The 20,064-nt window shown below is 40.4% G+C and overlaps 1 protein-coding gene across 1 annotated transcript; it reads left to right on the forward strand.

The window, feature by feature from the left end:
- Positions 1 to 9,953: 9,953 nt before the first annotated feature.
- On the forward strand, positions 9,954 to 20,061 carry LOC115670233 (uncharacterized). Its single transcript, XM_030591450.2, has 21 exons — positions 9,954 to 10,853; positions 11,521 to 12,079; positions 12,959 to 13,162; positions 13,973 to 14,077; positions 14,169 to 14,234; positions 14,308 to 14,472; positions 15,113 to 15,187; positions 15,275 to 15,429; positions 15,719 to 15,854; positions 15,934 to 16,003; positions 16,092 to 16,219; positions 16,329 to 16,385; positions 17,113 to 17,298; positions 17,398 to 17,490; positions 17,580 to 17,665; positions 17,757 to 17,823; positions 17,902 to 17,968; positions 18,052 to 18,188; positions 18,571 to 18,662; positions 18,734 to 18,800; positions 19,384 to 20,061. The coding sequence occupies exons 1-21, from the start codon at positions 10,171 to 10,173 to the stop codon at positions 19,543 to 19,545; spliced, it is 3,360 nt and encodes a 1,119-aa protein (XP_030447310.1). The 5' UTR covers positions 9,954 to 10,170; the 3' UTR covers positions 19,546 to 20,061.
- The last annotated feature ends 3 nt before the right edge of the window (positions 20,062 to 20,064 follow it).

Here is a 20,064-nt window from a genome sequence, read left to right on the forward strand (position 1 = left end):
CTAACAAATATTCAAATGCATTATTTCGTTCGAATTATGTGCTTTATATGGACAAACGATTCTTTTGCAGAGTTTACCTACCGTTTAGTATAGTTTGACATCGTAATTTCTTTCTTTAAAATTTCTACTTCAATATGGACAATATATATAGAGATGCGAAGTCCGTCACTTTGGAGAAAATATACAGTGATTTCAAACCACCCCGCCAGCTAGCATTTTTCACTTACAGCCAATCAAAATTTGACATCTGTCCACTGACATAGAATTAAATAAGATAGAAATTTGTCCAAGATCTTTTCGGCCGTGGAAGTTCTTGCGACATTGAAGTTTGTAGCACCTCCTTCGCCATGGCCACCAGAGGAGTCGCCGGCGCCGTGTCCTGCACATCTAAGTCAAGCCGCCCCTTTCGGCGTTGCTTGACGCCGATGATGGCCATGGACAAGCGACACAACACATGAATGCTTCTGGCCATTGATGGCCAAATATGGACATTTGGAGAGCAACACCAGTGAAGGTGACGACGGCTATGGACAAGGGACATGATGCCAGATCTGGAGGTTGGAGAAAAATAGAAAAAGACAGAGCCGGATGGGTGGCTCGGGCCAACCGACACCGGAAGGGTTCTTCCATCATCTATGGCCGCAAGCTTTGCTTGTCCATGGCTTGCGAGGTGCCTTATCCACAGATCTAGTGACCGCAGATTGTCCATGGCCGTTGTTTTGCCGAAATTGCTCCCACAGCGAAATATAATTCACCGAATGTCGTTCTTCGGCTTTTAATAAGAGAAAATGGGTTCTATGGCGATTCTGAATAGGAAATATCCAAGCAAACAAGAAAATATCTACGAACTTTTATTACGAACTTCGAACCAAATTGGACGTATAAACCGTGCCGGAATTTAATCGACGACAAAGCTTGAGAACGTGCAAAAATGTAACGTCGGAATTTAATCGACGACGCAACACTTGAGATAGAGATGCTCGCCGGAATTTAATCAACGACACAAATCAGAAAGCTGCGGCTAAGGAAAAATAAAGTGCAGTACAGGTAATAAAGATAATTAAAAGATAACATTTTGATTGATTTGTCGAGGCCTTTAGAAGTGTACAATGTGGCTATTTAAAGCATACAATCGACGGTTATCAGCAAAAGTTACAAACGGTCACTCACAGAGGTTACGGACAGTTGCAAATAGAAGTTACAGACGGTTACTAACAGAAGTTACAAACAATTATTAACATATGTTACAAACGGTTACCAACGATTACGTTGAGTCCACTATCCTAACGATTTATTCGACTGCACTACGTTGGTGATTGCTTAGATTTCACTACGTAATTCCTTTAAGTTGGCGATTCTTTACTGAAGTTCTTATCCTTTTTTCACATCCTGACCAGTCACGACCATCCACTTCCTTCCAATATCGACAACTCTACAATGCTTTTCCGAGAAAACTCAAACATAAGAGTCTTCATTCTTTTGGCTTTGGAATTAGGTCAATCCGATCTGTCTTGACAAAGTTATAACCATTTTCACAAACTAGTGCATAATTGAAATTTCTGACATCAAAAAAATCACAAAACTATGTTCTTATTGACTAAGTCCATCACTTGTCAATAATAATCAAAAATTGGTCATTTTTGGATGTAAACAGCCGCAAGCCTCGACGGCAAGCTCCAAATCCTGTCCATGGACGAACAATGTCCACAACGGAAGCTTTTTTGCTTCGTTTGAGTTGCAGACCTCCCTCACTGTCGCCACCAGCGGAGTTGCCAGCGCTGCGTCCAAGCTCGCGAGAATAGACAAGCAACTCTTGACAGCCATGGATGGAGGAGAAAGGAGCAGAGAAAACTCAGGCTCGATGGAGGAGAACGAAAGAGACAGAAAAAAAAAAGTCAAATCTTTTTTTCAACAACTGGTGCATCCTTTTGCTTGCGCTTCAATAGCAGGCGTCACCTTCACTTTGTTGTGTTCCATTCCACAATCACCTTCCCTTAGTTGTTATTGCCTGGTACCCTCGCCGTGAACTCGTCTAGCATCTCCTTCCTCATTCTCGTCACTGTCAGGAACAGCTCGTTCACCCGCTCCCTCAGCTGGTACAAGCCCTCCAACATCGCTTCAGTCACCTTTTCCAGCCCTTTCATCGCCTCCCTCAGCCTCCCCGCGATCTCTCCATCGCCTCCTGATGCCGCCACATCCTCGATGGTCTCAAGCACATGCCACACGCTCATCTCCGTGTCGTCAAGCTCCTTCACGCTTGGCTCCATATCATCAAGCTCCTTCAAGATCTGCATCTGTCGGTCTGTTGCCTCACTGCATTCCGAATCCACGATAACTGCCGACTGGATTGCACGGACAGAGTCGCCCCAGGGGAACTCCTCCGGGACAGGGACGCCGACGACCGCCCTTGACGAAAGGTACATGGCCGAAGATATGACTCCGGCGAGGAACGCTGTCACAAAGCTGACCGCGCGGATTGCACGGCAAACAACTCTCTCAACTGGTGAGACCTTCCCCTGTGGCACCGACATTCCCATGCTCGCAGCCAAGTCTCTGATCAGCCCCTCGATGTCGCCCGCGGACTTCAAACACCCACGGCCGCCCTCGCCCTTGCTCACCCAATCTGCTAGCAAATCCCTCACTCGGTGAATATCCTCCTCCGACAGGTCCCCGTTCGAGCGGAGGAGCTTAACCGCGATCCTCAGGTTCGAGCAGAGAAGACACAGTCGCTCGATCTCGGAGGAGATGCAGTTGCAAATATCCAGGACTTTCGGGCTGTCATCCGAATACCACGACGAGAGGCTGTTGCCGTCGTCCAAGTTCAGCTCATAGATCAAGGATCTCGCCGCGGAGTGAGCGAAGGCGATCGCCTCGACGACAGAGCAGAACCAGGGCAAGTTGGCAGAGGCAGGGCTCAAGCCCCAGAGGCGAGAGCGGAGGGACTCGTGGAAGGACTTGGAGATAGATTCTAGCTCCTCGGCGGTGAGCATCGCTCCCTTCTTGTTGCCGGTAAAGACGAGGCGGGTGTCCATTCTCACGAAGCAAAATGAAAGCGAAAGAAATTTCTCTTCTTCTTCTCTTTTCCGGGAAAACTGAGACGAGAAAGTGATGGAAAGTTTTGATGAGTAGGGGGCTGCGAGAAAGTGCAGTATTTATACAGGGCCTGTTTTCTCCGAAGATTGCAAGAAAAATGTGATTATGGAAACAAAAATCAACAATGATTTTTCTTTGCTTTTCTGGCCTCTTCATATTTCTAGAACACGGTTTAAGATATACTTGCCTCTTATTTCCTACCTAAACTTTCCTCCTTTTTGACTTGCAATAGCAAAAAAACTATAGTAACCCGTCGCGGCGGACAACAAAAGGTATCGATACAAACATTTTCCTCATATTTTTTGGAACAATTATTTCCTTTCGCTTTGCCGAATGAGATAAATTTGCCAATGACAGAATTAGGAAACTTAAATACCGGCGACGATGTTAGAAATTTGATACGTGGACGTGTTAAGTATTTATGTTGACAGGAGTAATAAGCTTAGGAAATGAAAATAGGGGTATTTATCATTTGGATTCCTGCGTCCTGAAAATCATTAATCAAAAGTCACAAAAAGTTCCCAATTATGCCAACTGTGACACATTTTTTCTAAACTTTTTTTTTTTTGATAACCGAGGTATCCCACGTGCAATGGACTATTCCTCGGGGTGGTGGGGTACAAGACCAATGCCACCGGATAAGCCCCCAAGATGTGATCGGCGGGAGTTGAACCTGGGACCTCATCAGTTTAACTGTCTGAGGCCAGGAACTCTCAACTACTCGACCAATCACCCCATTGGTTTTCTAAACATTTTTTGTGAGATAAAAACCCCAAACTATGCCTACTATGACACATTTACCCTAAATTGTTTCTTGTGACATAAAAAATCCAAAACTTGTACCTAAGTGACACATTCACCCTCTTTAAGGTTTCATTAGATAATTTTTCAGCCAAAACAATATTGTTTTTTATTTCACTTAAGCCACGTGAGTGTCATGTCAATACTGTTTGCTTTATGGTGTATGTAGGCAGATTTTTAATAGTTATCAGTGACAGAACTTTGACTAGAGGATAAATGTGTCTTACAGGTACAAATTCGGGATTTTTGGTATTGTCGAAAAAAATTTATGTTAAATGTGTCACAATGAACATAATTTAGGATATTTTGTGGCTTTTACCCTAAGCTAATCTAGTAAGTTGGCTAAGTTGAGTAATGACCGTTAGATTTACGGAATTCTTGTCAGCATCTCAATTGGCAATCTATTTACATCCGTTATAATTCATTGATCTTTTTTAAAATTTAAAAAAAAACCTTAATGCTTGAAATAAAATTTTGATTAATTCAACTAATCACTACAAGTGAGATATTGATGAAGATGGGTATTTGCTTATCTACTATTTTCATTGATGTTTTCCACTTTATATTGAGGCATTTTGGTTATATTAGGTAATAAATCACAATAGCTAATTACCATTTGGGAGGTAATTAAAGGTTGGGCCAAATGGGAAGGTTTCTGGTTATACTCTTTAAGGGCCCTTTTGAGCTGTTGCACCGCGGTCTCTACTATGCCTTTTAGGTAGTAACCCAAGCTTTCCCTAATACACTTTCCTTTTAAAAAGATATTTTTCTCTAATATGAAATATCCAGGGGTTGCCACGAATGAGAGAAATTTTAGTGCTAATTGCATGATGGAAAGAGGGCTGGTAACATCTTTGGAGATTAAGTGTATGCATGTAGTAAACTTAGGTATGAAAAATACTGCCTAATTAGTGATTACCATTTGGCTTCCTATATCATGCCCTGATCGCTATGTAAAATCTGTGGAGTTGTCCGACGGGTAAAGCTATTTTCCAAACTAAAGTATTAATGTTTCCAAGGTTAGTTTGCGAGGTCTAAGGTATGGAATTCTTTGTAGGATCTTAGTCGGCATTTCTACCTCCACATTTATCGTGGCGGATTCATTAGGCAGCCATGCACTAGCAAGATATTCTCTTGCCATGGAAGGCTCAATGTTTAATTTCTTGTTGCTATTTGCCTAAATGGGTAACTTATAAACCAATTTAATTTCCCATTCATCGTAACAATAGATTTCAATGTGGCAAAACTTACTCCCGTTGTCACAAAATTTTTTCAATAAATAGTAATGTTATTCACATTTTTTTAACAGCAACCCCATTTTTAATTTAAATCCTCGGATTATCAGGTGTATTTTTATATCCTTTGTTTTAAACGTTCTGATTAGATAACCAATTGACCCATCTAAATGATCTTTTTTTATTTTCTCTTCTTATTAAACTCTACTCTAAAAACGCGATTTGCCATCGAAAGTAAATTTTTTCCAATTTACTTAACTGTATTTTCCAGAATATATTTGGAAGAAGCGTAACGCCGAGATATTCACGAGGTTGCCCCTGGTGGACAGAGGTTTTGAAAGAAAGTGCTCTACTTTACTCGTTGTGTCCCTGTACGGGCCAAATCTCGAAGAGCCTTTTTTTATTTTATTTTTTAAATTCAATTTTTGTGGAATTAGTCGGGGATCAAGGTAATTCAACTAGTATCGTGATCTGTCTTGGCCAAAGAATACCTCAATTAAAAAAAATAAAAATTAAAGAAAAAATGCCTCTATATCGATCGACCTTGTAGCATCTCTAATCTTTATCAAAAGAAAACAATGGCCGTCTTTGTTCTCCAGGTTTGTCGATTAAATTTCACTCCTTAGCTTTAGTACGAGAGTTTTTGGACTTGGCATTGATGTTTTTACCTTTATAACGAGATGTTTTGGTCATATTAGGTAATAAAAACACAAAGGGTAATTACCATTTGGGAAGTAATCAAAGGCTGGGCCAAGTGGGAAGGTTTCTCATTATACTTTTTCGGGCCCTTTTGTTGTTGTTGTGCACGGTCTCACAGGCCTTTTAGTTGCAACTTGAGCTTTGCCCAATACACAGGCCTTTTAGTAGTAATGATGGAAATAATTGCTTGTAACATCTATAAAGATTAAATTCACATATTTGAAATATAGATCAATGCGCTTGGAAAAATTAGGAATCAAATGAAGTGCCTAATTAGTAATTGACACTTGGGTTCTTACGGCATGCCCCGATTGCTACTTTAAAAATTTGTTGGGGTGTCGAATGGGTAGGCAATGACATCTGAATTACGGAATTCTTCGTAGCATCTTAGTTGGCATTTCTACCTCCACATTCATTGTGGCGGATTCATTAGCATGGAATTATTAGGCATCAAATATGTTGGCGAGATATTTTCGGACGACATAGGGCTTAATTTTTAATTTCTTGGTGCTATTTGGCTAAATGGGTAACTTATAAACCGATTAAATTTCCCATTCATTACGATTATAGATTTCATTGTAGCAAAAGTCACTCCCTTCGCAATATTTTCCTAATAAATAGTTAGGTTATTTACATTGTTTTGAGAGAAACCCCATTCTAACTTTAAATTCTTCAATTATCAGCTGTATTTTGTATATCTATTTCGTCGAAAAGTTGTGTCGACGAAATACCTTTCCAAATACGGATCAATGAACCTATTGATAAAGGATGTGAGGGGGTACTTTCTTTATTTTTGGACAAGAAACGTAATCGCAAGAAAATTAAAAAGTATGAAGACCGGAGACTATCGTGTCCAGCCACAAAATAGGGTATTGATTTATAAAAAAATAAAACTGGAATTAAAATTAAACCATTGATATTCGTTGATTGGCTAACGTTCTTTTTACAAAGAGTATAATAATACCCAACAATCTACGGTTACAAGCGGGTATTAAGACTCCTCTACTCGACTGTTACATTGACCCATCATACGACTCTACCACTCGACGGTTACATTAGCTCCGCTACTACTCGACGATTTCTTGGCTTTGCCATTCGACGGTTACACGAGGGCTACGTGACTCCACCATTCGAACTTTAACAAAAACCCGCCGACCAAACTATAAATTACGAGACTTGGACATTTTTTGGTGTCGATAATATCCTTGTTCTAAATGATCTTATTGGATAACAAATTGTTGGCCGTCTAAATGATCCATCTATCTCGATTTCGCATTAAATCTGCTGTACCGACAAAACGCTGTGCCATCGGGAAGAACATATTCCCAATTTACTCGAACTGTCTTTTCATATAATTGGGGACCGAGAATTAAGGAATATCAACCCGCATGCCACCGCGTGAATTCACGAGATTGCCCCCGGTGGACAGCGGTTCTGAAAGAAGGTGCGGGGGCTCTACTTTTACTCGTCGTGTCCCTATATGGGCCAAATCTCGAACAACCTTTTATTTTTATTTATTTTTAATTCGCTTTTGTGGAATGAGTTGGGGATTAAAGGTAATTCTATTCGCATCATGAGCTGTCTTGGGCCAAGATTGCCTCGATTGAGAACCATACAAATTATAACTTAAAAGAGAAAACTTCAATGGATTGAGAAGTTCGATCCAACATATATGATTTCCATCAAAATTTGGGGGTATTGCATTACACATCAAGCTCGAAAATAGAATTGAGCACGACAATCATGCACTTTTGCATCTAGAGTGACCCGACTATCAATAAGTTGCAATGAGCGCAACTAGGGTTATTATTGTAAAGGGTTTATAATAGCCACGAAAGGATTGACGAGTCTATAAAGTAATTAGGGTCGTGCGCCCCAAGAAGTGCGAGGTATCGGATTACTGTATTTAACCACGAACTCATGGACCGCGTGAGGGGACTCTTTGTGAATCTTTAGTCTTGGTACACATAACTTACCCTACTTTTGGATTTGAATCGGTGACTCCCATCGCATGAAAGCAATACCGTGACTTTGAATAACCTTTCTCCGTGACGGAACCATTCTTTCCTACTCGACCTTTCAGAGCACGTGTAAGTTATGTGCACAGTACCAAGTTCATAATGTAGAGCTCTTTTAATTCATCCTATCGGCTCGAGTCGTCCAAAATAAAAAGAAATTCGAGACTTACTCAAACAATTATTCAATAGAAAAGTCGGGAACGAAAGCTTTCTAATATGGGCAGAGAGTTCAGGATCGACCATAACATAAGGATCCTCGACTCCGGTTCTACATTCTGTCTCTCTTAGAGTGTCTACAGTTGGGCCAGGAGGGTTCGGGTTCTAAGATGTGAATGGGTAGATCGGAGCTAGAATCTATTTTCATTCATATTAAGTGTATAAGTCGTTTCAGAATATCCCTCAAAATAACATGCATGATTGGAGTTCAAGAATGCATTTGCATCTTCAAATCGAGATAAGAACATGGTAAATCTTAAGCTCTAGATGCTATCAAATTAAGCACTGAACATTCCATTTGGTCAAAAAACGAGTCCCCAACTTTTAGAAGAATGTGGCATCAACTTTTACAATCTCGTTTTGGCCGCGACACACGTGGATTGTGTTTTTAAGGCGAGTCATCCCAAGCTTTTCCGATGTTACACTCCCGGTGTGGTCACTAAGGGACTTAATTGCACGCCTTAAAAAAAGATTTCGGACTTAATTGCATAGCGATTTAAACTTGAGGGCTTAAAAAAAGATCTTGACACAATTACTCACGAAACAATTTCTCAAGAAATTCACAAATCTCGCCGCGAGATTTAATGGTTTCAAAACACTTGCGATTTTCCTCGTGATCTAATTTACACAATTGATTGTTGGGGTCAAAAGCTCTTCTACTCTCTAATGGGGAAAAAAATTAAAACATACCTCCCATGATTAAAAATAGAAAATCCCTTTCGAATAAGGAAATCTGCTCAAATCAGGAAACCGATTTCGCTAAAACTCGAGTCACCCCCCGCAACAAAATATAATTCAATAACGACGCACGAGACTCGTAAAAAAAAAAAAATTAGGACTTATCCGGTTTTGGGAATATACTTTTTAATCTCCTTTCCAATGGGAATCGGAAATAAAAAAAAATAAAAAAAAGACGTGTCTTTCGGACGTTTACGTGTGACCAAAATTTAAGGAAGAAAAGAGCTAACCTAACCCTACTCCTATAAACTAATAATAATAGTAATAATAGTAATAATGACAATAATAATAATTTTTTTCAGACCTGAAATTAAGAATAAAAAGGCTGGCGGCCAATGAGTGTGGGGCTTTGAATGTGGGCAGGGAACTATTCTCATTCTCTTCACACTATTCTATTGCAAATGACAAATTCCATTTCCGTCTCCCCCCCCAAAAAAAATTAATTAATAAAAAAATTTAACAATTAATGCACAAAAAGGAGCCAAAGACACCAATCATGACTCACATTTCACAGCTAAGCACCCCATTTATCCCTTTGATTTCCCCTAATTATCCCCCACCACCCCAACTCTCCTCTTCTTTCTCTTTCTTTTTTATTATAATACAAAATAAAATAAAATTTGAAAAATATCACTAAAAATCAAAACCCAATAAAATAATCGATCAATACCACAAAAAACCACAAACCGATGCACTTATCATAAATTAATTTTTTAACCACCAAAAAACTCAAATTGATACAGCCATGACATTTTTACCCAAACTAATTTTTTTGACCACCAGAAGCTTCAAACCGGTACGTTTGTGACAAATTTACCCTCCGTTACTTTCCGTTAAATTGAATTAATACCGGGAAAAATCAAAAGCCGATACATCCGCGAAAATCCCAAACCGGTACACCAGTCAACTGCCTATGAAGGGTAAATTTATCATGGGTGTATTAATTCGAGGTAAAGAAATTAGTTTACGGTAAATTTATCACAAACGTGTAGTTTGAAATTTTTCATAATATTAATCCTAAAATAAAATGAAGCAAGAAAACAAAATCAGGAAAAAAAAAAACTGAACAAAGAAAATCAAAACCCCCACCACCTCCCCCTTCTCCTCTCTCTCTCTCTCTCTCTATAACTCCAAACCCTCCTCGCGATCGTGTCGTTTGCACGATTTTAGAGAGAGAGAGAGAGAGAGAGAGCGCGAGCGACAGCCTCCATCTCAAGGTCTCTCTCTTCCCGTAACCCTCACTCACCCCCGCGCACCCCCCCTTTCGCCTTCTTCCTCCCCTCCCTCCGCCGCCGTCCCGCCATCGCAGCCGTGGGAAGGGAAGAAGCGAAGCGAACCCTAATCCGATCCCGCCGCCGCCGCCGCCGGCCATGGATCCGCAATCCGCCGCCGCGGCGACGCAGGTGCAGCAGGCGCAGCTGGCGATGGCCCTGGGGCCCGACCCCTCCCACTTCGAAGCCCTAATCACCCACCTCATGTCCTCCGCCAACGAGCCCCGGTCCCAGGCGGAGTCCCTCTTCAACCTGGCCAAGCAGACGGACCCCAACGCCCTCTCCCTGAAGCTCGCCCACCTCCTCCACGCCTGCCCCCACCTCGAGCTCCGCGCCATGTCCGCCATCCTCCTCCGCAAGCTCCTCACCCGCGACGACTCCTACGTCTACCCCCGCCTCACCCCGCACACCCAGTCCTCCCTCAAGTCCGTCCTCCTCGCCTCGATCCAGCGCGAGGAGGCCAAGACCATCACCAAGAAGCTCTGCGACACCGTCTCCGAGCTCGCCTCCGGCATCCTCCCCGACAACGGCTGGCCCGAGCTCCTCCCCTTCATGTTCCAGTGCGTCTCCTCCGACTCCCCCAAGCTCCAGGAGGCCGCCTTCCTCATCTTCGCCCAGCTCGCCCAGTACATCGGCGACTCGTTGACCCCCTACATCAAGGAGCTCCACGGCGTCTTCCTCCAGTGCCTCAGCGCCTCCAAGAACCCCGACGTCAAGATCGCCGCCCTCAACGCCGTCATCAATTTTATCCAGTGCTTGTCCACTTCCTCCGATCGCGACAGGTTATCTTGCTTGCTTTGCGTATATATATATATATATATATATATATATATATATATATAATTCAATTCAATTTAGCTTTGCTTTGCTGTAATCAGTCTGATTTTGTTCGTCTGGTCATCGTAATGTCTCGATAGTTAAAACCTATCAACACGAATTGTATTTTGGCCGTCACCGCGTGAAGAGAGCAAGGTTTGCTTGCTTTAAACATTGTCTGATTGCATGGTTAATTCAATTAGCTTTGCTTTGCTTTGCTTTGCTTTGCTCAGTTTAATTTTATTAGTCTCGTTATTAGTTAGACCTGTGGACACAGACTGTATTTTGGTCGTCACTGCCTGAAGAATGTAATGTCCGCTGTTTAGACACGGTATTGCTCTATTACCCAATAAAAGTAATTGCCATTGCTCGGCTGTCAGCGCACACTCTTTGGTCAGCTTGAACTATTAGCTTGCGTTTTTTCTTTCATATACCATCAGTGCCGAGAATGGCTCTTCGAAGTCACGACATCTGTGTAGACGATGCGATTAACTTTTTAGTCAGCACATGCGATATAGAGGAAATCAGGAAACAACTTAATCTACTACGTGCACATCAATCATAGACTGTCAAAACATTAGAATGTATTCTGGTTATACACCTTTTTTTGATGTTCAAAGGGAATTTGGGCAGATTTCAGGATTTGTTGCCGGTGATGATGCACACCTTGACTGAGGCACTGAATAATGGGAACGAGGCAACTGCACAAGAAGCACTGGAATTGTTAATTGAATTAGCTGGAACAGAGCCCCGGTTCTTGAGGAGGCAATTAGTGGAAGTGGTCGGTTCTATGCTGCAGATCGCGGAGGCTGAATCATTGGAAGAAAGCACAAGACATTTGGCAATTGAGTTTGTGATTACCCTTGCGGAGGCTAGGGAGCGGGCACCTGGAATGATGAGGAAATTGCCGCAATTCATAAGTAGACTTTTTGCAATTCTGATGAAGATGCTTTTGGATATTGAAGATGACCCGGTTTGGCATAGCGCAGAGACTGAAGACGAGGATGCAGGGGAGAGCAGTAATTATAGTGTGGGGCAGGAATGCTTGGATCGACTGTCCATCTCACTTGGTGGAAACACCATTATTCCCGTTGCTTCTGAACAATTACCTGCATACTTGGCTGCTCCTGAGTGGGAGAAGCATCACGCTGCTTTGATAGCAATTGCCCAGATTGCGGAGGGTTGTTCAAAGGTATTGCTTGTCAGTTTTTGTTGGATCACCTTCTGTTCAGACATTTTTTTCGCCTCAAATTTTGATTGTCCATCCAGATATGGTCTTAAAATTGTGATTCCATGCAGAAATATTGTCCGCATTCACTCGTTGGTAAAATTGTCTGACTTATATTAATAGTCCGTTTAAGAGCGCTCTTGCTCAAATGAAGGTCGAGTACTCTGATCTAAGCATTCATTGTAAAGGTGGGTGGGTCCCATGGATTACATGTGTCATGTGAGTTTCCGATGCTGTGCTTTATGATCCTTTCATCTGTGAAATCAGAAAGTCAATCAGACCACTCATGTTATGGGCAAGCACTGGTTGTTTGGAGACTGAAGTTTTCTTTTGTTTAGATTTTTAATTCAGCATAGATAATACCTAGATATTAATTTGTCTGTCTGGCCGAGTTCTCAGTGCTTATTATACATTAGCTCACCTTGACAGCTTTAAGACCTGTTTCTTTGGGTACTTTATCAAGAGTTCTAATGTAATGATCGAAAGAATTGTTAGAGATTTCAAACCCGAGCTAGCAGTATCAGTTTTCAATACTTTGACAGAATTTGCCACCTGGCCGGTTACTGTCCTTGTTTCATTGGCGATTCCTCAAAGGCTTAGGTGAATGCCTTAGAATCCTTGGGGCTTCATGCTCTTTGAAGCATTATGACCTCAGGTAGCTTGATGCTTTTCCTTTGGTTGGTTTTTTTTTTTTCCTTCCACAATGACGTGATAGTGTTGGTAACTAGGTATTAAGCAAGCTGCTGAAGTTTTCAGTTTTTTCTATTGTAAGAATAGTACGTGCTATTCCCTCTGCTTGGCCTGATAATTTTTAATTCGTTAACCTCCTTTGTATTGTTATAGGTAATGATAAAGAATTTGGAGAGAGTTGTTTCAATGGTTTTAACTTCATTTCAAGATCCACACCCTCGGGTAAGGTGGGCAGCGATCAATGCGGTTGGGCAGTTGTCCACCGATCTAGGTCCAGACCTGCAGGAGCAATACCATCAACAGGTCCTGCCAGCACTTGCTGGTGCTATGGACGACTTTCAGAATCCTCGTGTACAGGTTTGTTGCAGTTATGGGTAATTTTATTCATATTGTGTATCATTGTTTTGAATAGGTGCACACAACTGTCTTACATTGGCGTTTTATGAGATTTGAAGTTAAGTTTCTTTAACCTACAAAAAAGAAATTTAAGTTAAGTAGGTCAGCACATGTAGTTTAGGAAAAAACTTTGTATGAGAGGCCACTTTATGTGTGGTAGTCCTAGTCATTTACAATCCATGCTCTATCTATTTTTAGACCAGGTAATTTGGCATAGAAGAAAGTCAGAAGGGATGTTGGTCACTTTGAGGAAAACATAGTTTTAAGTTGAGGAAATCGCCACAATACCTGAGAGGAACTCCAGCTAGTTTTCAGATCAGATGATTCCAAATCACTTCAGATGGCGGAGGGAGTTGAATATATGAACATGCAATATTTGTTAAGCCTGGAATATTTTATAGAGCTAAAAGCACTGAATCTTTAGATGAATGCACTTCAAACTGGAGTCACTACTACTTGCAGAGCCTTTGATATAACAATGTGAATTTTGCCTTCTCTTATTTGCTCTTTTCAGTTTATTTTATATTTTAGTTTCTGGCTATTGGATGCCATCATTGATTGTGTGCACATTATTAAAATTTTAGTTGTTGAAACAGCCATGTATATGTTGCGCTTGGTTTAGAAGACACTGTGTAGCCTCTCCAATTTGTCTGAATTGTTATATAGTAGGGAAAGTTCCTCTTTAAGTCTTATCAAGGGCTAATAGTGTTGTTTTATATTCGAACATCTGTTTTGATTATCACCTTCTCACGTGTGATTTGTCCTTGTCAGGCTCATGCTGCTTCTGCCATTCTTAACTTCAGTGAGAACTGTACAGCTGCTATATTGATGCCCTACTTGGACGGAATTGTGAGCAAACTGCTTGTGCTTCTACAGGTACATCAGTAGAAAAAGTAGCACCTCCTTGGCTTTCCTTAGTTTTTGACTTACACTCATTTCCCCTGACTATTTGATGTTCGTGATCTAGAATGGGAAACAAATGGTGCAAGAGGGTGCATTGACCGCATTGGCTTCTGTTGCTGATTCCTCTCAGGTATGATCATTCAAATTTTTATTGTTCTCTTCATCTTTATGCGCATGATTGCTTACTTGTCTTTGCACTGTAGGAGCAATTCCAAAAGTACTATGATGCGGTCATGCCTTATTTGAAAAATATCTTGGTCAATGCAACTGACAAGTCTAACCGAATGCTTCGTGCCAAAGCAATGGAGTGCATTAGTTTGGTTGGCATGGCTGTTGGAAAAGAGAAATTCAGGGATGATGCTATACAGGTAATTGTCAAGTCTCAAAATTTGAAACGGATATGAAGAAATTAGCTTTTCCTCATGCTATGTGACTATTGAGATCATACAAGTGGATTTTAATAAGCCTTAGAGATCGTCTAACTTCAGTGAGATTGTGAGTTGTCTTGTTCTCTAGAAGCTGTTGGTTGTAGATGAACAGTATCTCATGTACTATCTATTTTATTTGGATATGGATATATTTACAAATGCCTAGCGAACTGTTCAATTTTTGTTGCTTGACAAGTAAAAGTTTGAAGTTTGAATTTTGCAATTTCAACTATCATATTTTTCTCTCAGTTGTATGCTCACATGCATCCTCTGATCTCCTGGATCATTTCATCAGTAGACAAGTGTAAGTTTACCATTTTGTAACCATATTCCAAGTGTATAACTTGGAGATTGATTGGTCTTTAGAATTTAGAAAGTTTTAGCAATTATTTGGTAATGAAGAGTTCTTGTGCTCCATCATGGTATATTTCTGTTTCCATAGTATCAGGGTAGGCAGTGAGATCTTATTTTTTTTTTACTTCCAACTATATTGAGGGGCCCCATGTCTGTTTTATTGTTGAATTTTGGAATTCCTCTTGGCCGTTTAAATGAATTTGATTTCTCTTGCTTTTATTTTAAGGTTATGGATGTGCTTATGGCATTGCAAAGATCACAGATGGAAACAGATGATCCGACGACGAGCTATATGCTGCAAGTATGTTTTAATGTTGACTTCAATGGATGGTTCTTACTGGAGACTGGTCCTTTTGTTTCACCGTCTCATATTATCCTTATTTTGTAGGCTTGGGCTAGGCTTTGCAAGTGCTTGGGGCAAGACTTTATTCCTTACATGAAAGTCGTCATGCCCCCTTTGCTTCAGTCTGCTCAACTCAAGCCTGATGTGACAATCACGTCCGCAGATTCTGATAATGAAATTGATGAATCTGATGATGAGGGGTAATGCTTTTGCGCCTGTCTTATAATATGTGATTTGGCAGTCTTATTTCTATGTGTGTGGGGATAGTTGTCATCGTATAAATGGAATTAAAATTTCATGAAAGCTGCCTATGTTCATGTGGGAATTGGTGGGCTGGTGGTGGTGGTGGTGGTAATAGTAGTTTTCTAATCCACGTGTTTTTTGTGCTTTACGATGACCAAATGGAGCAATTATTAGTGTCAACACTTTGGAAACACTTTGTATTGCGTTAATCTATTTGGCATCTGATTAGATTGTTTAATGATGCAGAATGGAGACCATAACACTTGGAGATAAAAGAATAGGAATAAAAACCAGTGTCTTGGAAGAGAAGGCGACAGCTTGCAACATGTTGTGTTGCTATGCGGACGAGTTAAAGGAAGGGTTTTTTCCATGGATTGAGCAGGTTAGTTTATTCGACACTTCCGTTGTTCTTTGACATATGTTATGCGCCATTTTCATGAGGCCTCACATAACTGGTGCAGGTGGCTCCAACTTTAGTTCCACTTCTCAAATTTTATTTTCATGAAGATGTCAGGAAAGCAGCTGTTTCTGGTAATAAGCTTCTCTTGATCCTTCATTCCTTCTTGTCTGATTGATTGTTGAGGGAATTTCTCACATAAGTGAATCTCCCACTTTGTAGCGATGCCGGAGTTACTTCGTTCTGCAAAATTAGCTGTTGAGAAAGGGCTAGCACAAGGTCATAACGAAACCTACGTAAAGCAACTATCTGATTACATCATTCCAGCTTTGGTTGAGGCTATACCTAAGGTAATTGTTGATGATGAAGAGTTAACTTTCTGGACTGTTTATTTGTTTTTTCAAGTAATTGTGATTGATCCTTGGTATCTAAGATGGCTAAACCGCATTTCACTTTCAGGAACCCGACACAGAGATCTGTGCGAGTATGTTGGATGCATTAAATGAGTGCTTACAGGTTCGTGATTCTATTTTGGAGTTATAACAAATAAGCTTCTTCCTTGTGACCTGGAGTTCACAGGCTCAGGTTACACAATATCTTTCTACAGACGGAGGAGCTACTTGCCAGAAATTATAAATGACTTGCTTTCATTTCGACATTATCAATATTAATTTCTTTATTTTAGGCTGACTTACCTGTTCTGTGGGAAATATATATGGCCATCACACTTTATATGTCAAACTCCTGTTTTTTCCCCTTCCTGTACAAACTGCTCCTTTTTTCTATGATCCTACTTAATTTATTTTCCAATAATCAGAAATTCAGGGGAAGATGTTACCAAAAACGCGACGGTGCTTTTCGTATGATGAAACTGTCAATTGTTTGTAGTGATGATTAAGTAGTTATTATTTAACTTTGTCCTTAGTCGGTATATTGTCTAACTTCTAGTTACCTCTTAAAGGGCATCTTGTAAAATTCATGATTGAATACTATTCTGGCATACATAAAATTCATATAAGAAGTATAGTCTTGTATTTACTATTTATATCTTTAGAAAGATTAACTTCTAGTTGAAAACTTTGTGCCCTTTTCTTATCTTCAAATGCAATCTGGATCTAACTAGTAGTTGTCCATTAGATCCTGCAGAGATGTACTCAGAAGCAGCATTTATTCCACCAATTATTATGAACAATTTTTGATAGGCATTGGTGAACACCTCATGAGATGCAGTATTTGATTTCAGATTTCAGGCCCACTTTTGGACGAAAGTCAAGTCAGATCGATTGTTGACGAGATTAAACAAGTGATTACTGCTAGCTCAAGTAGAAAAAGAGAGAGAGCAGAGCGTGCTAAAGCCGAAGATTTTGATGCAGAAGAAGGCGAACTGCTTAAAGAGGAGAATGAGGCGGAGGAAGAAGTTTTTGAGCAAGTCTGTCTTTTGAAAAACTGTGTTTCAAGAAAAAAAAATTGCATGATAGCTTCAAGGAGGATTTAACTTATCCTTTGTGCTTGAATTTTCTTGTTTTAGGTTGGTGAGATTTTGGGCACTATGGTTAAAACATTCAAAGCATCTTTCTTGCCTTTCTTCGATGAGCTGTCGTCTTACCTAACGCCCATGTGGGTAAGTTCAGCAACTTCTCTAGGTGTTTCATCTCTATACAGTTGTTATGCCATCTTCCATTGGTTGATATGAATTTGTTTTGCATGTAGGGCAAAGATAAGACTGCCGAAGAGAGGAGAATTGCTATATGCATTTTTGATGATGTTGCTGAACAGTGTCGCGAAACAGCTCTTAAGTAAGCTCACTTTTGGAATGTTTTTTGAGTGACTTAATTTTTTTATTTATTTCTGGACTTAATAATGGTTGTTAAAACTTGGGTGGAACAGATATTATGATACTTATCTCCCTTTCCTTTTGGAGGCTTGCAACGATGAAAACCCAGATGTCCGACAGGTCTGCACTCGGTAATTGTTGTTGTTTATGCTCTTGATTTCTTTCAGGCAACTGAGTTCTGGAGTGTTTGCTTTTCAGGCTGCTGTCTATGGATTGGGGGTTTGTGCAGAGTTTGGCGGTTCTGTTTTCAAACCTCTTGTTGGAGGTGATTATCTGTCAGTGCTCTTTGAGGCTGTAGTTGTTCTACCATTTATTTTACTAATACCCATGAGTGGCTATCTTCTTCAGAGGCTCTTTCAAGGCTAAATGTTGTGATACGTGATCCCAATGCTCTGCAACCTGATAATGTAATGGCATATGATAATGCTGTCTCTGCTCTGGGAAAAATATGCCAATATCACCGTGATAGCATCGATTCTTCTCAGGTATCTACATTGATTTCATTTGTATCTTGACAATACATGGTATTTGCTGGGGGATGGACCAATATAAAGAAAAAGACGAACTTGGAGTTCAATGTCGTGTTCATTTAATTATCTGTTTGTTAAATTTGTTGTTTGCTGGAGGGACTGATAATGATAAAAAGAAACAAGAGAGAATGATTATCTGAAGTTAAAAACGGAAAAGAAACAAAAAAATTATCATTGACATGTGAAGTTTCTCTCTGAAATAGTGGTCCCGAGATTTTGAGAATTTGGGTCGTGGCCCTGGTTAAGTAGAGCAGTCATTGAGATTTGTCAATGTCATTTGTTGCTAGTGGCCGTGTCTGCTGGTCCCTTCACTAATTTTTTACTATGATTTCAATAGGTTGTTCCAGCATGGTTAAATTGCTTGCCCATAAAAGGTGATGTAATAGAGGCCAAAGTTGTCCATGATATGCTTTGCTCAATGGTGGAAAGGTAACAACATCTCAATCATGTTTGGTCATTTTTGTCCTTATAATAATCACCCTAACAAAATCTGTTTACAGATCTGATAGAGAACTCTTGGGCCCTAACAATCAGTATCTTCCTAAGATTATTACAGTGTTTGCAGAGGTCAGCTTCTAAAGTTTCTTTTGCTTATTTATTCTTTACTAGCCAGTGTACAAGGGAATTGATTTTGTTCTCTAGTTTTGTGTATCCCCAGCTGTCCTGTCCATAATGCCACGAGGATTTTGTAGTGGCTCAACTGATGCTTCACTAGTATAAATTTCCTCGATGGTATTTGGATAATGGTTAAAAGAAGTTTTGGAAAATAAAATAAATAAATAACATCATTGGGTGGGCTTGTATTTTGTTGGGTGTTCTATCATATGGGAATGCTCTGGCAATGAACTTATTCTGTTCTTGACAACCCCCAAACCCACTCCCCCTCCCCCCACACCAAAAAAAAAAAGGAGAGCGAAAACAAAAATATGAATCGTATTGTTCCTGTCTAAATCATTGCAAGACTCTATGTTGATGCTTTGTTGTCCGCTCCCTTTGCAGTTGCTTCGCTAGCGATGTGCATTTCTGCTTGTATTGAATGATACATCACCTTTTATTTGCTGAACATGTAGTTATATTTCTCTGAGAATTGTACATGCATAAAATAGTGGCCACATCTACATGAACTGAGAGTGAGGCATCTTTTTGTTAGGTTTTGTGCGGCAAGGATCTAGCTACTGAACAAACTGCAAACCGGATGATCAGTCTGTTAAGGCAACTTCAACAAACTTTGCCACCATCTGCTTTGGCCTCGACATGGTCATCTTTGCAGCCCCAACAACAGCTTGCGTTGCAATCAATCCTCTCTTCGTAGAACCGGCAAAAAGAGGTTGACAAGTTGCTCTTCTCAAGGATTGCTGTCCAGTCGGTGTGTCGAATATATGCATTTGTTACCCATTCTTTTACATAAATGGTTGCCATTGCATGATGCTTCAGAGCATTCCTGCGTGATTGAGTGTGGGAGTCACCTCTACGAGTGAACTTTTTTTCTGTAGCATGTGTATAGTGCAAGCATCAAGTCTATACTTAAGTTTTGAGTCCCATACTGTGCCGTGAAAAGGATCAACATCCCTTTGGTGCATGCGGTTTGAGGATTGTCTGGCAGGCAATTCTTGTGGCAGTTTTGGTCCCATCTTGTTTTTGTGTCGTCCGTTTTTGTTTCGGCTCATACTTGCTGGCATAATGTATCGACTGAAATCATGCATTGTAATTCTTTCACTGGGTCTGCACCTTGTATTTGAACACTGGGCTGGTGGGGGCTGGTGTCGCTTCTTGAAATTTTGTGAAGAATTAAATTATATTCTTAAGGTTTTTGAGTTTTGGTATACAATGT

Source organism: Syzygium oleosum, unplaced genomic scaffold, assembly GCF_021117445.2.
Source record: "Syzygium oleosum isolate NSW1041296 unplaced genomic scaffold, Sole_v2.1 Sole_v2.19, whole genome shotgun sequence".
In the NCBI taxonomy this organism is placed as follows: Eukaryota; Viridiplantae; Streptophyta; class Magnoliopsida; order Myrtales; family Myrtaceae; genus Syzygium; species Syzygium oleosum.

Bases quoted from the DNA above. Each gene is read 5' to 3' on its own strand.
- LOC115670233 (XM_030591450.2), top strand. From the start codon at position 10,171: ATGGATCCGCAATCCGCCGCCGCGGCGACGCAGGTGCAGCAGGCGCAG. The intron at 14,078-14,168 runs GTACATCAGTAG...TTCGTGATCTAG, and splicing joins AACTGCTTGTGCTTCTACAG to AATGGGAAACAAATGGTGCA. The intron at 16,004-16,091 runs GTAATAAGCTTC...CCCACTTTGTAG, and splicing joins CAGGAAAGCAGCTGTTTCTG to CGATGCCGGAGTTACTTCGT.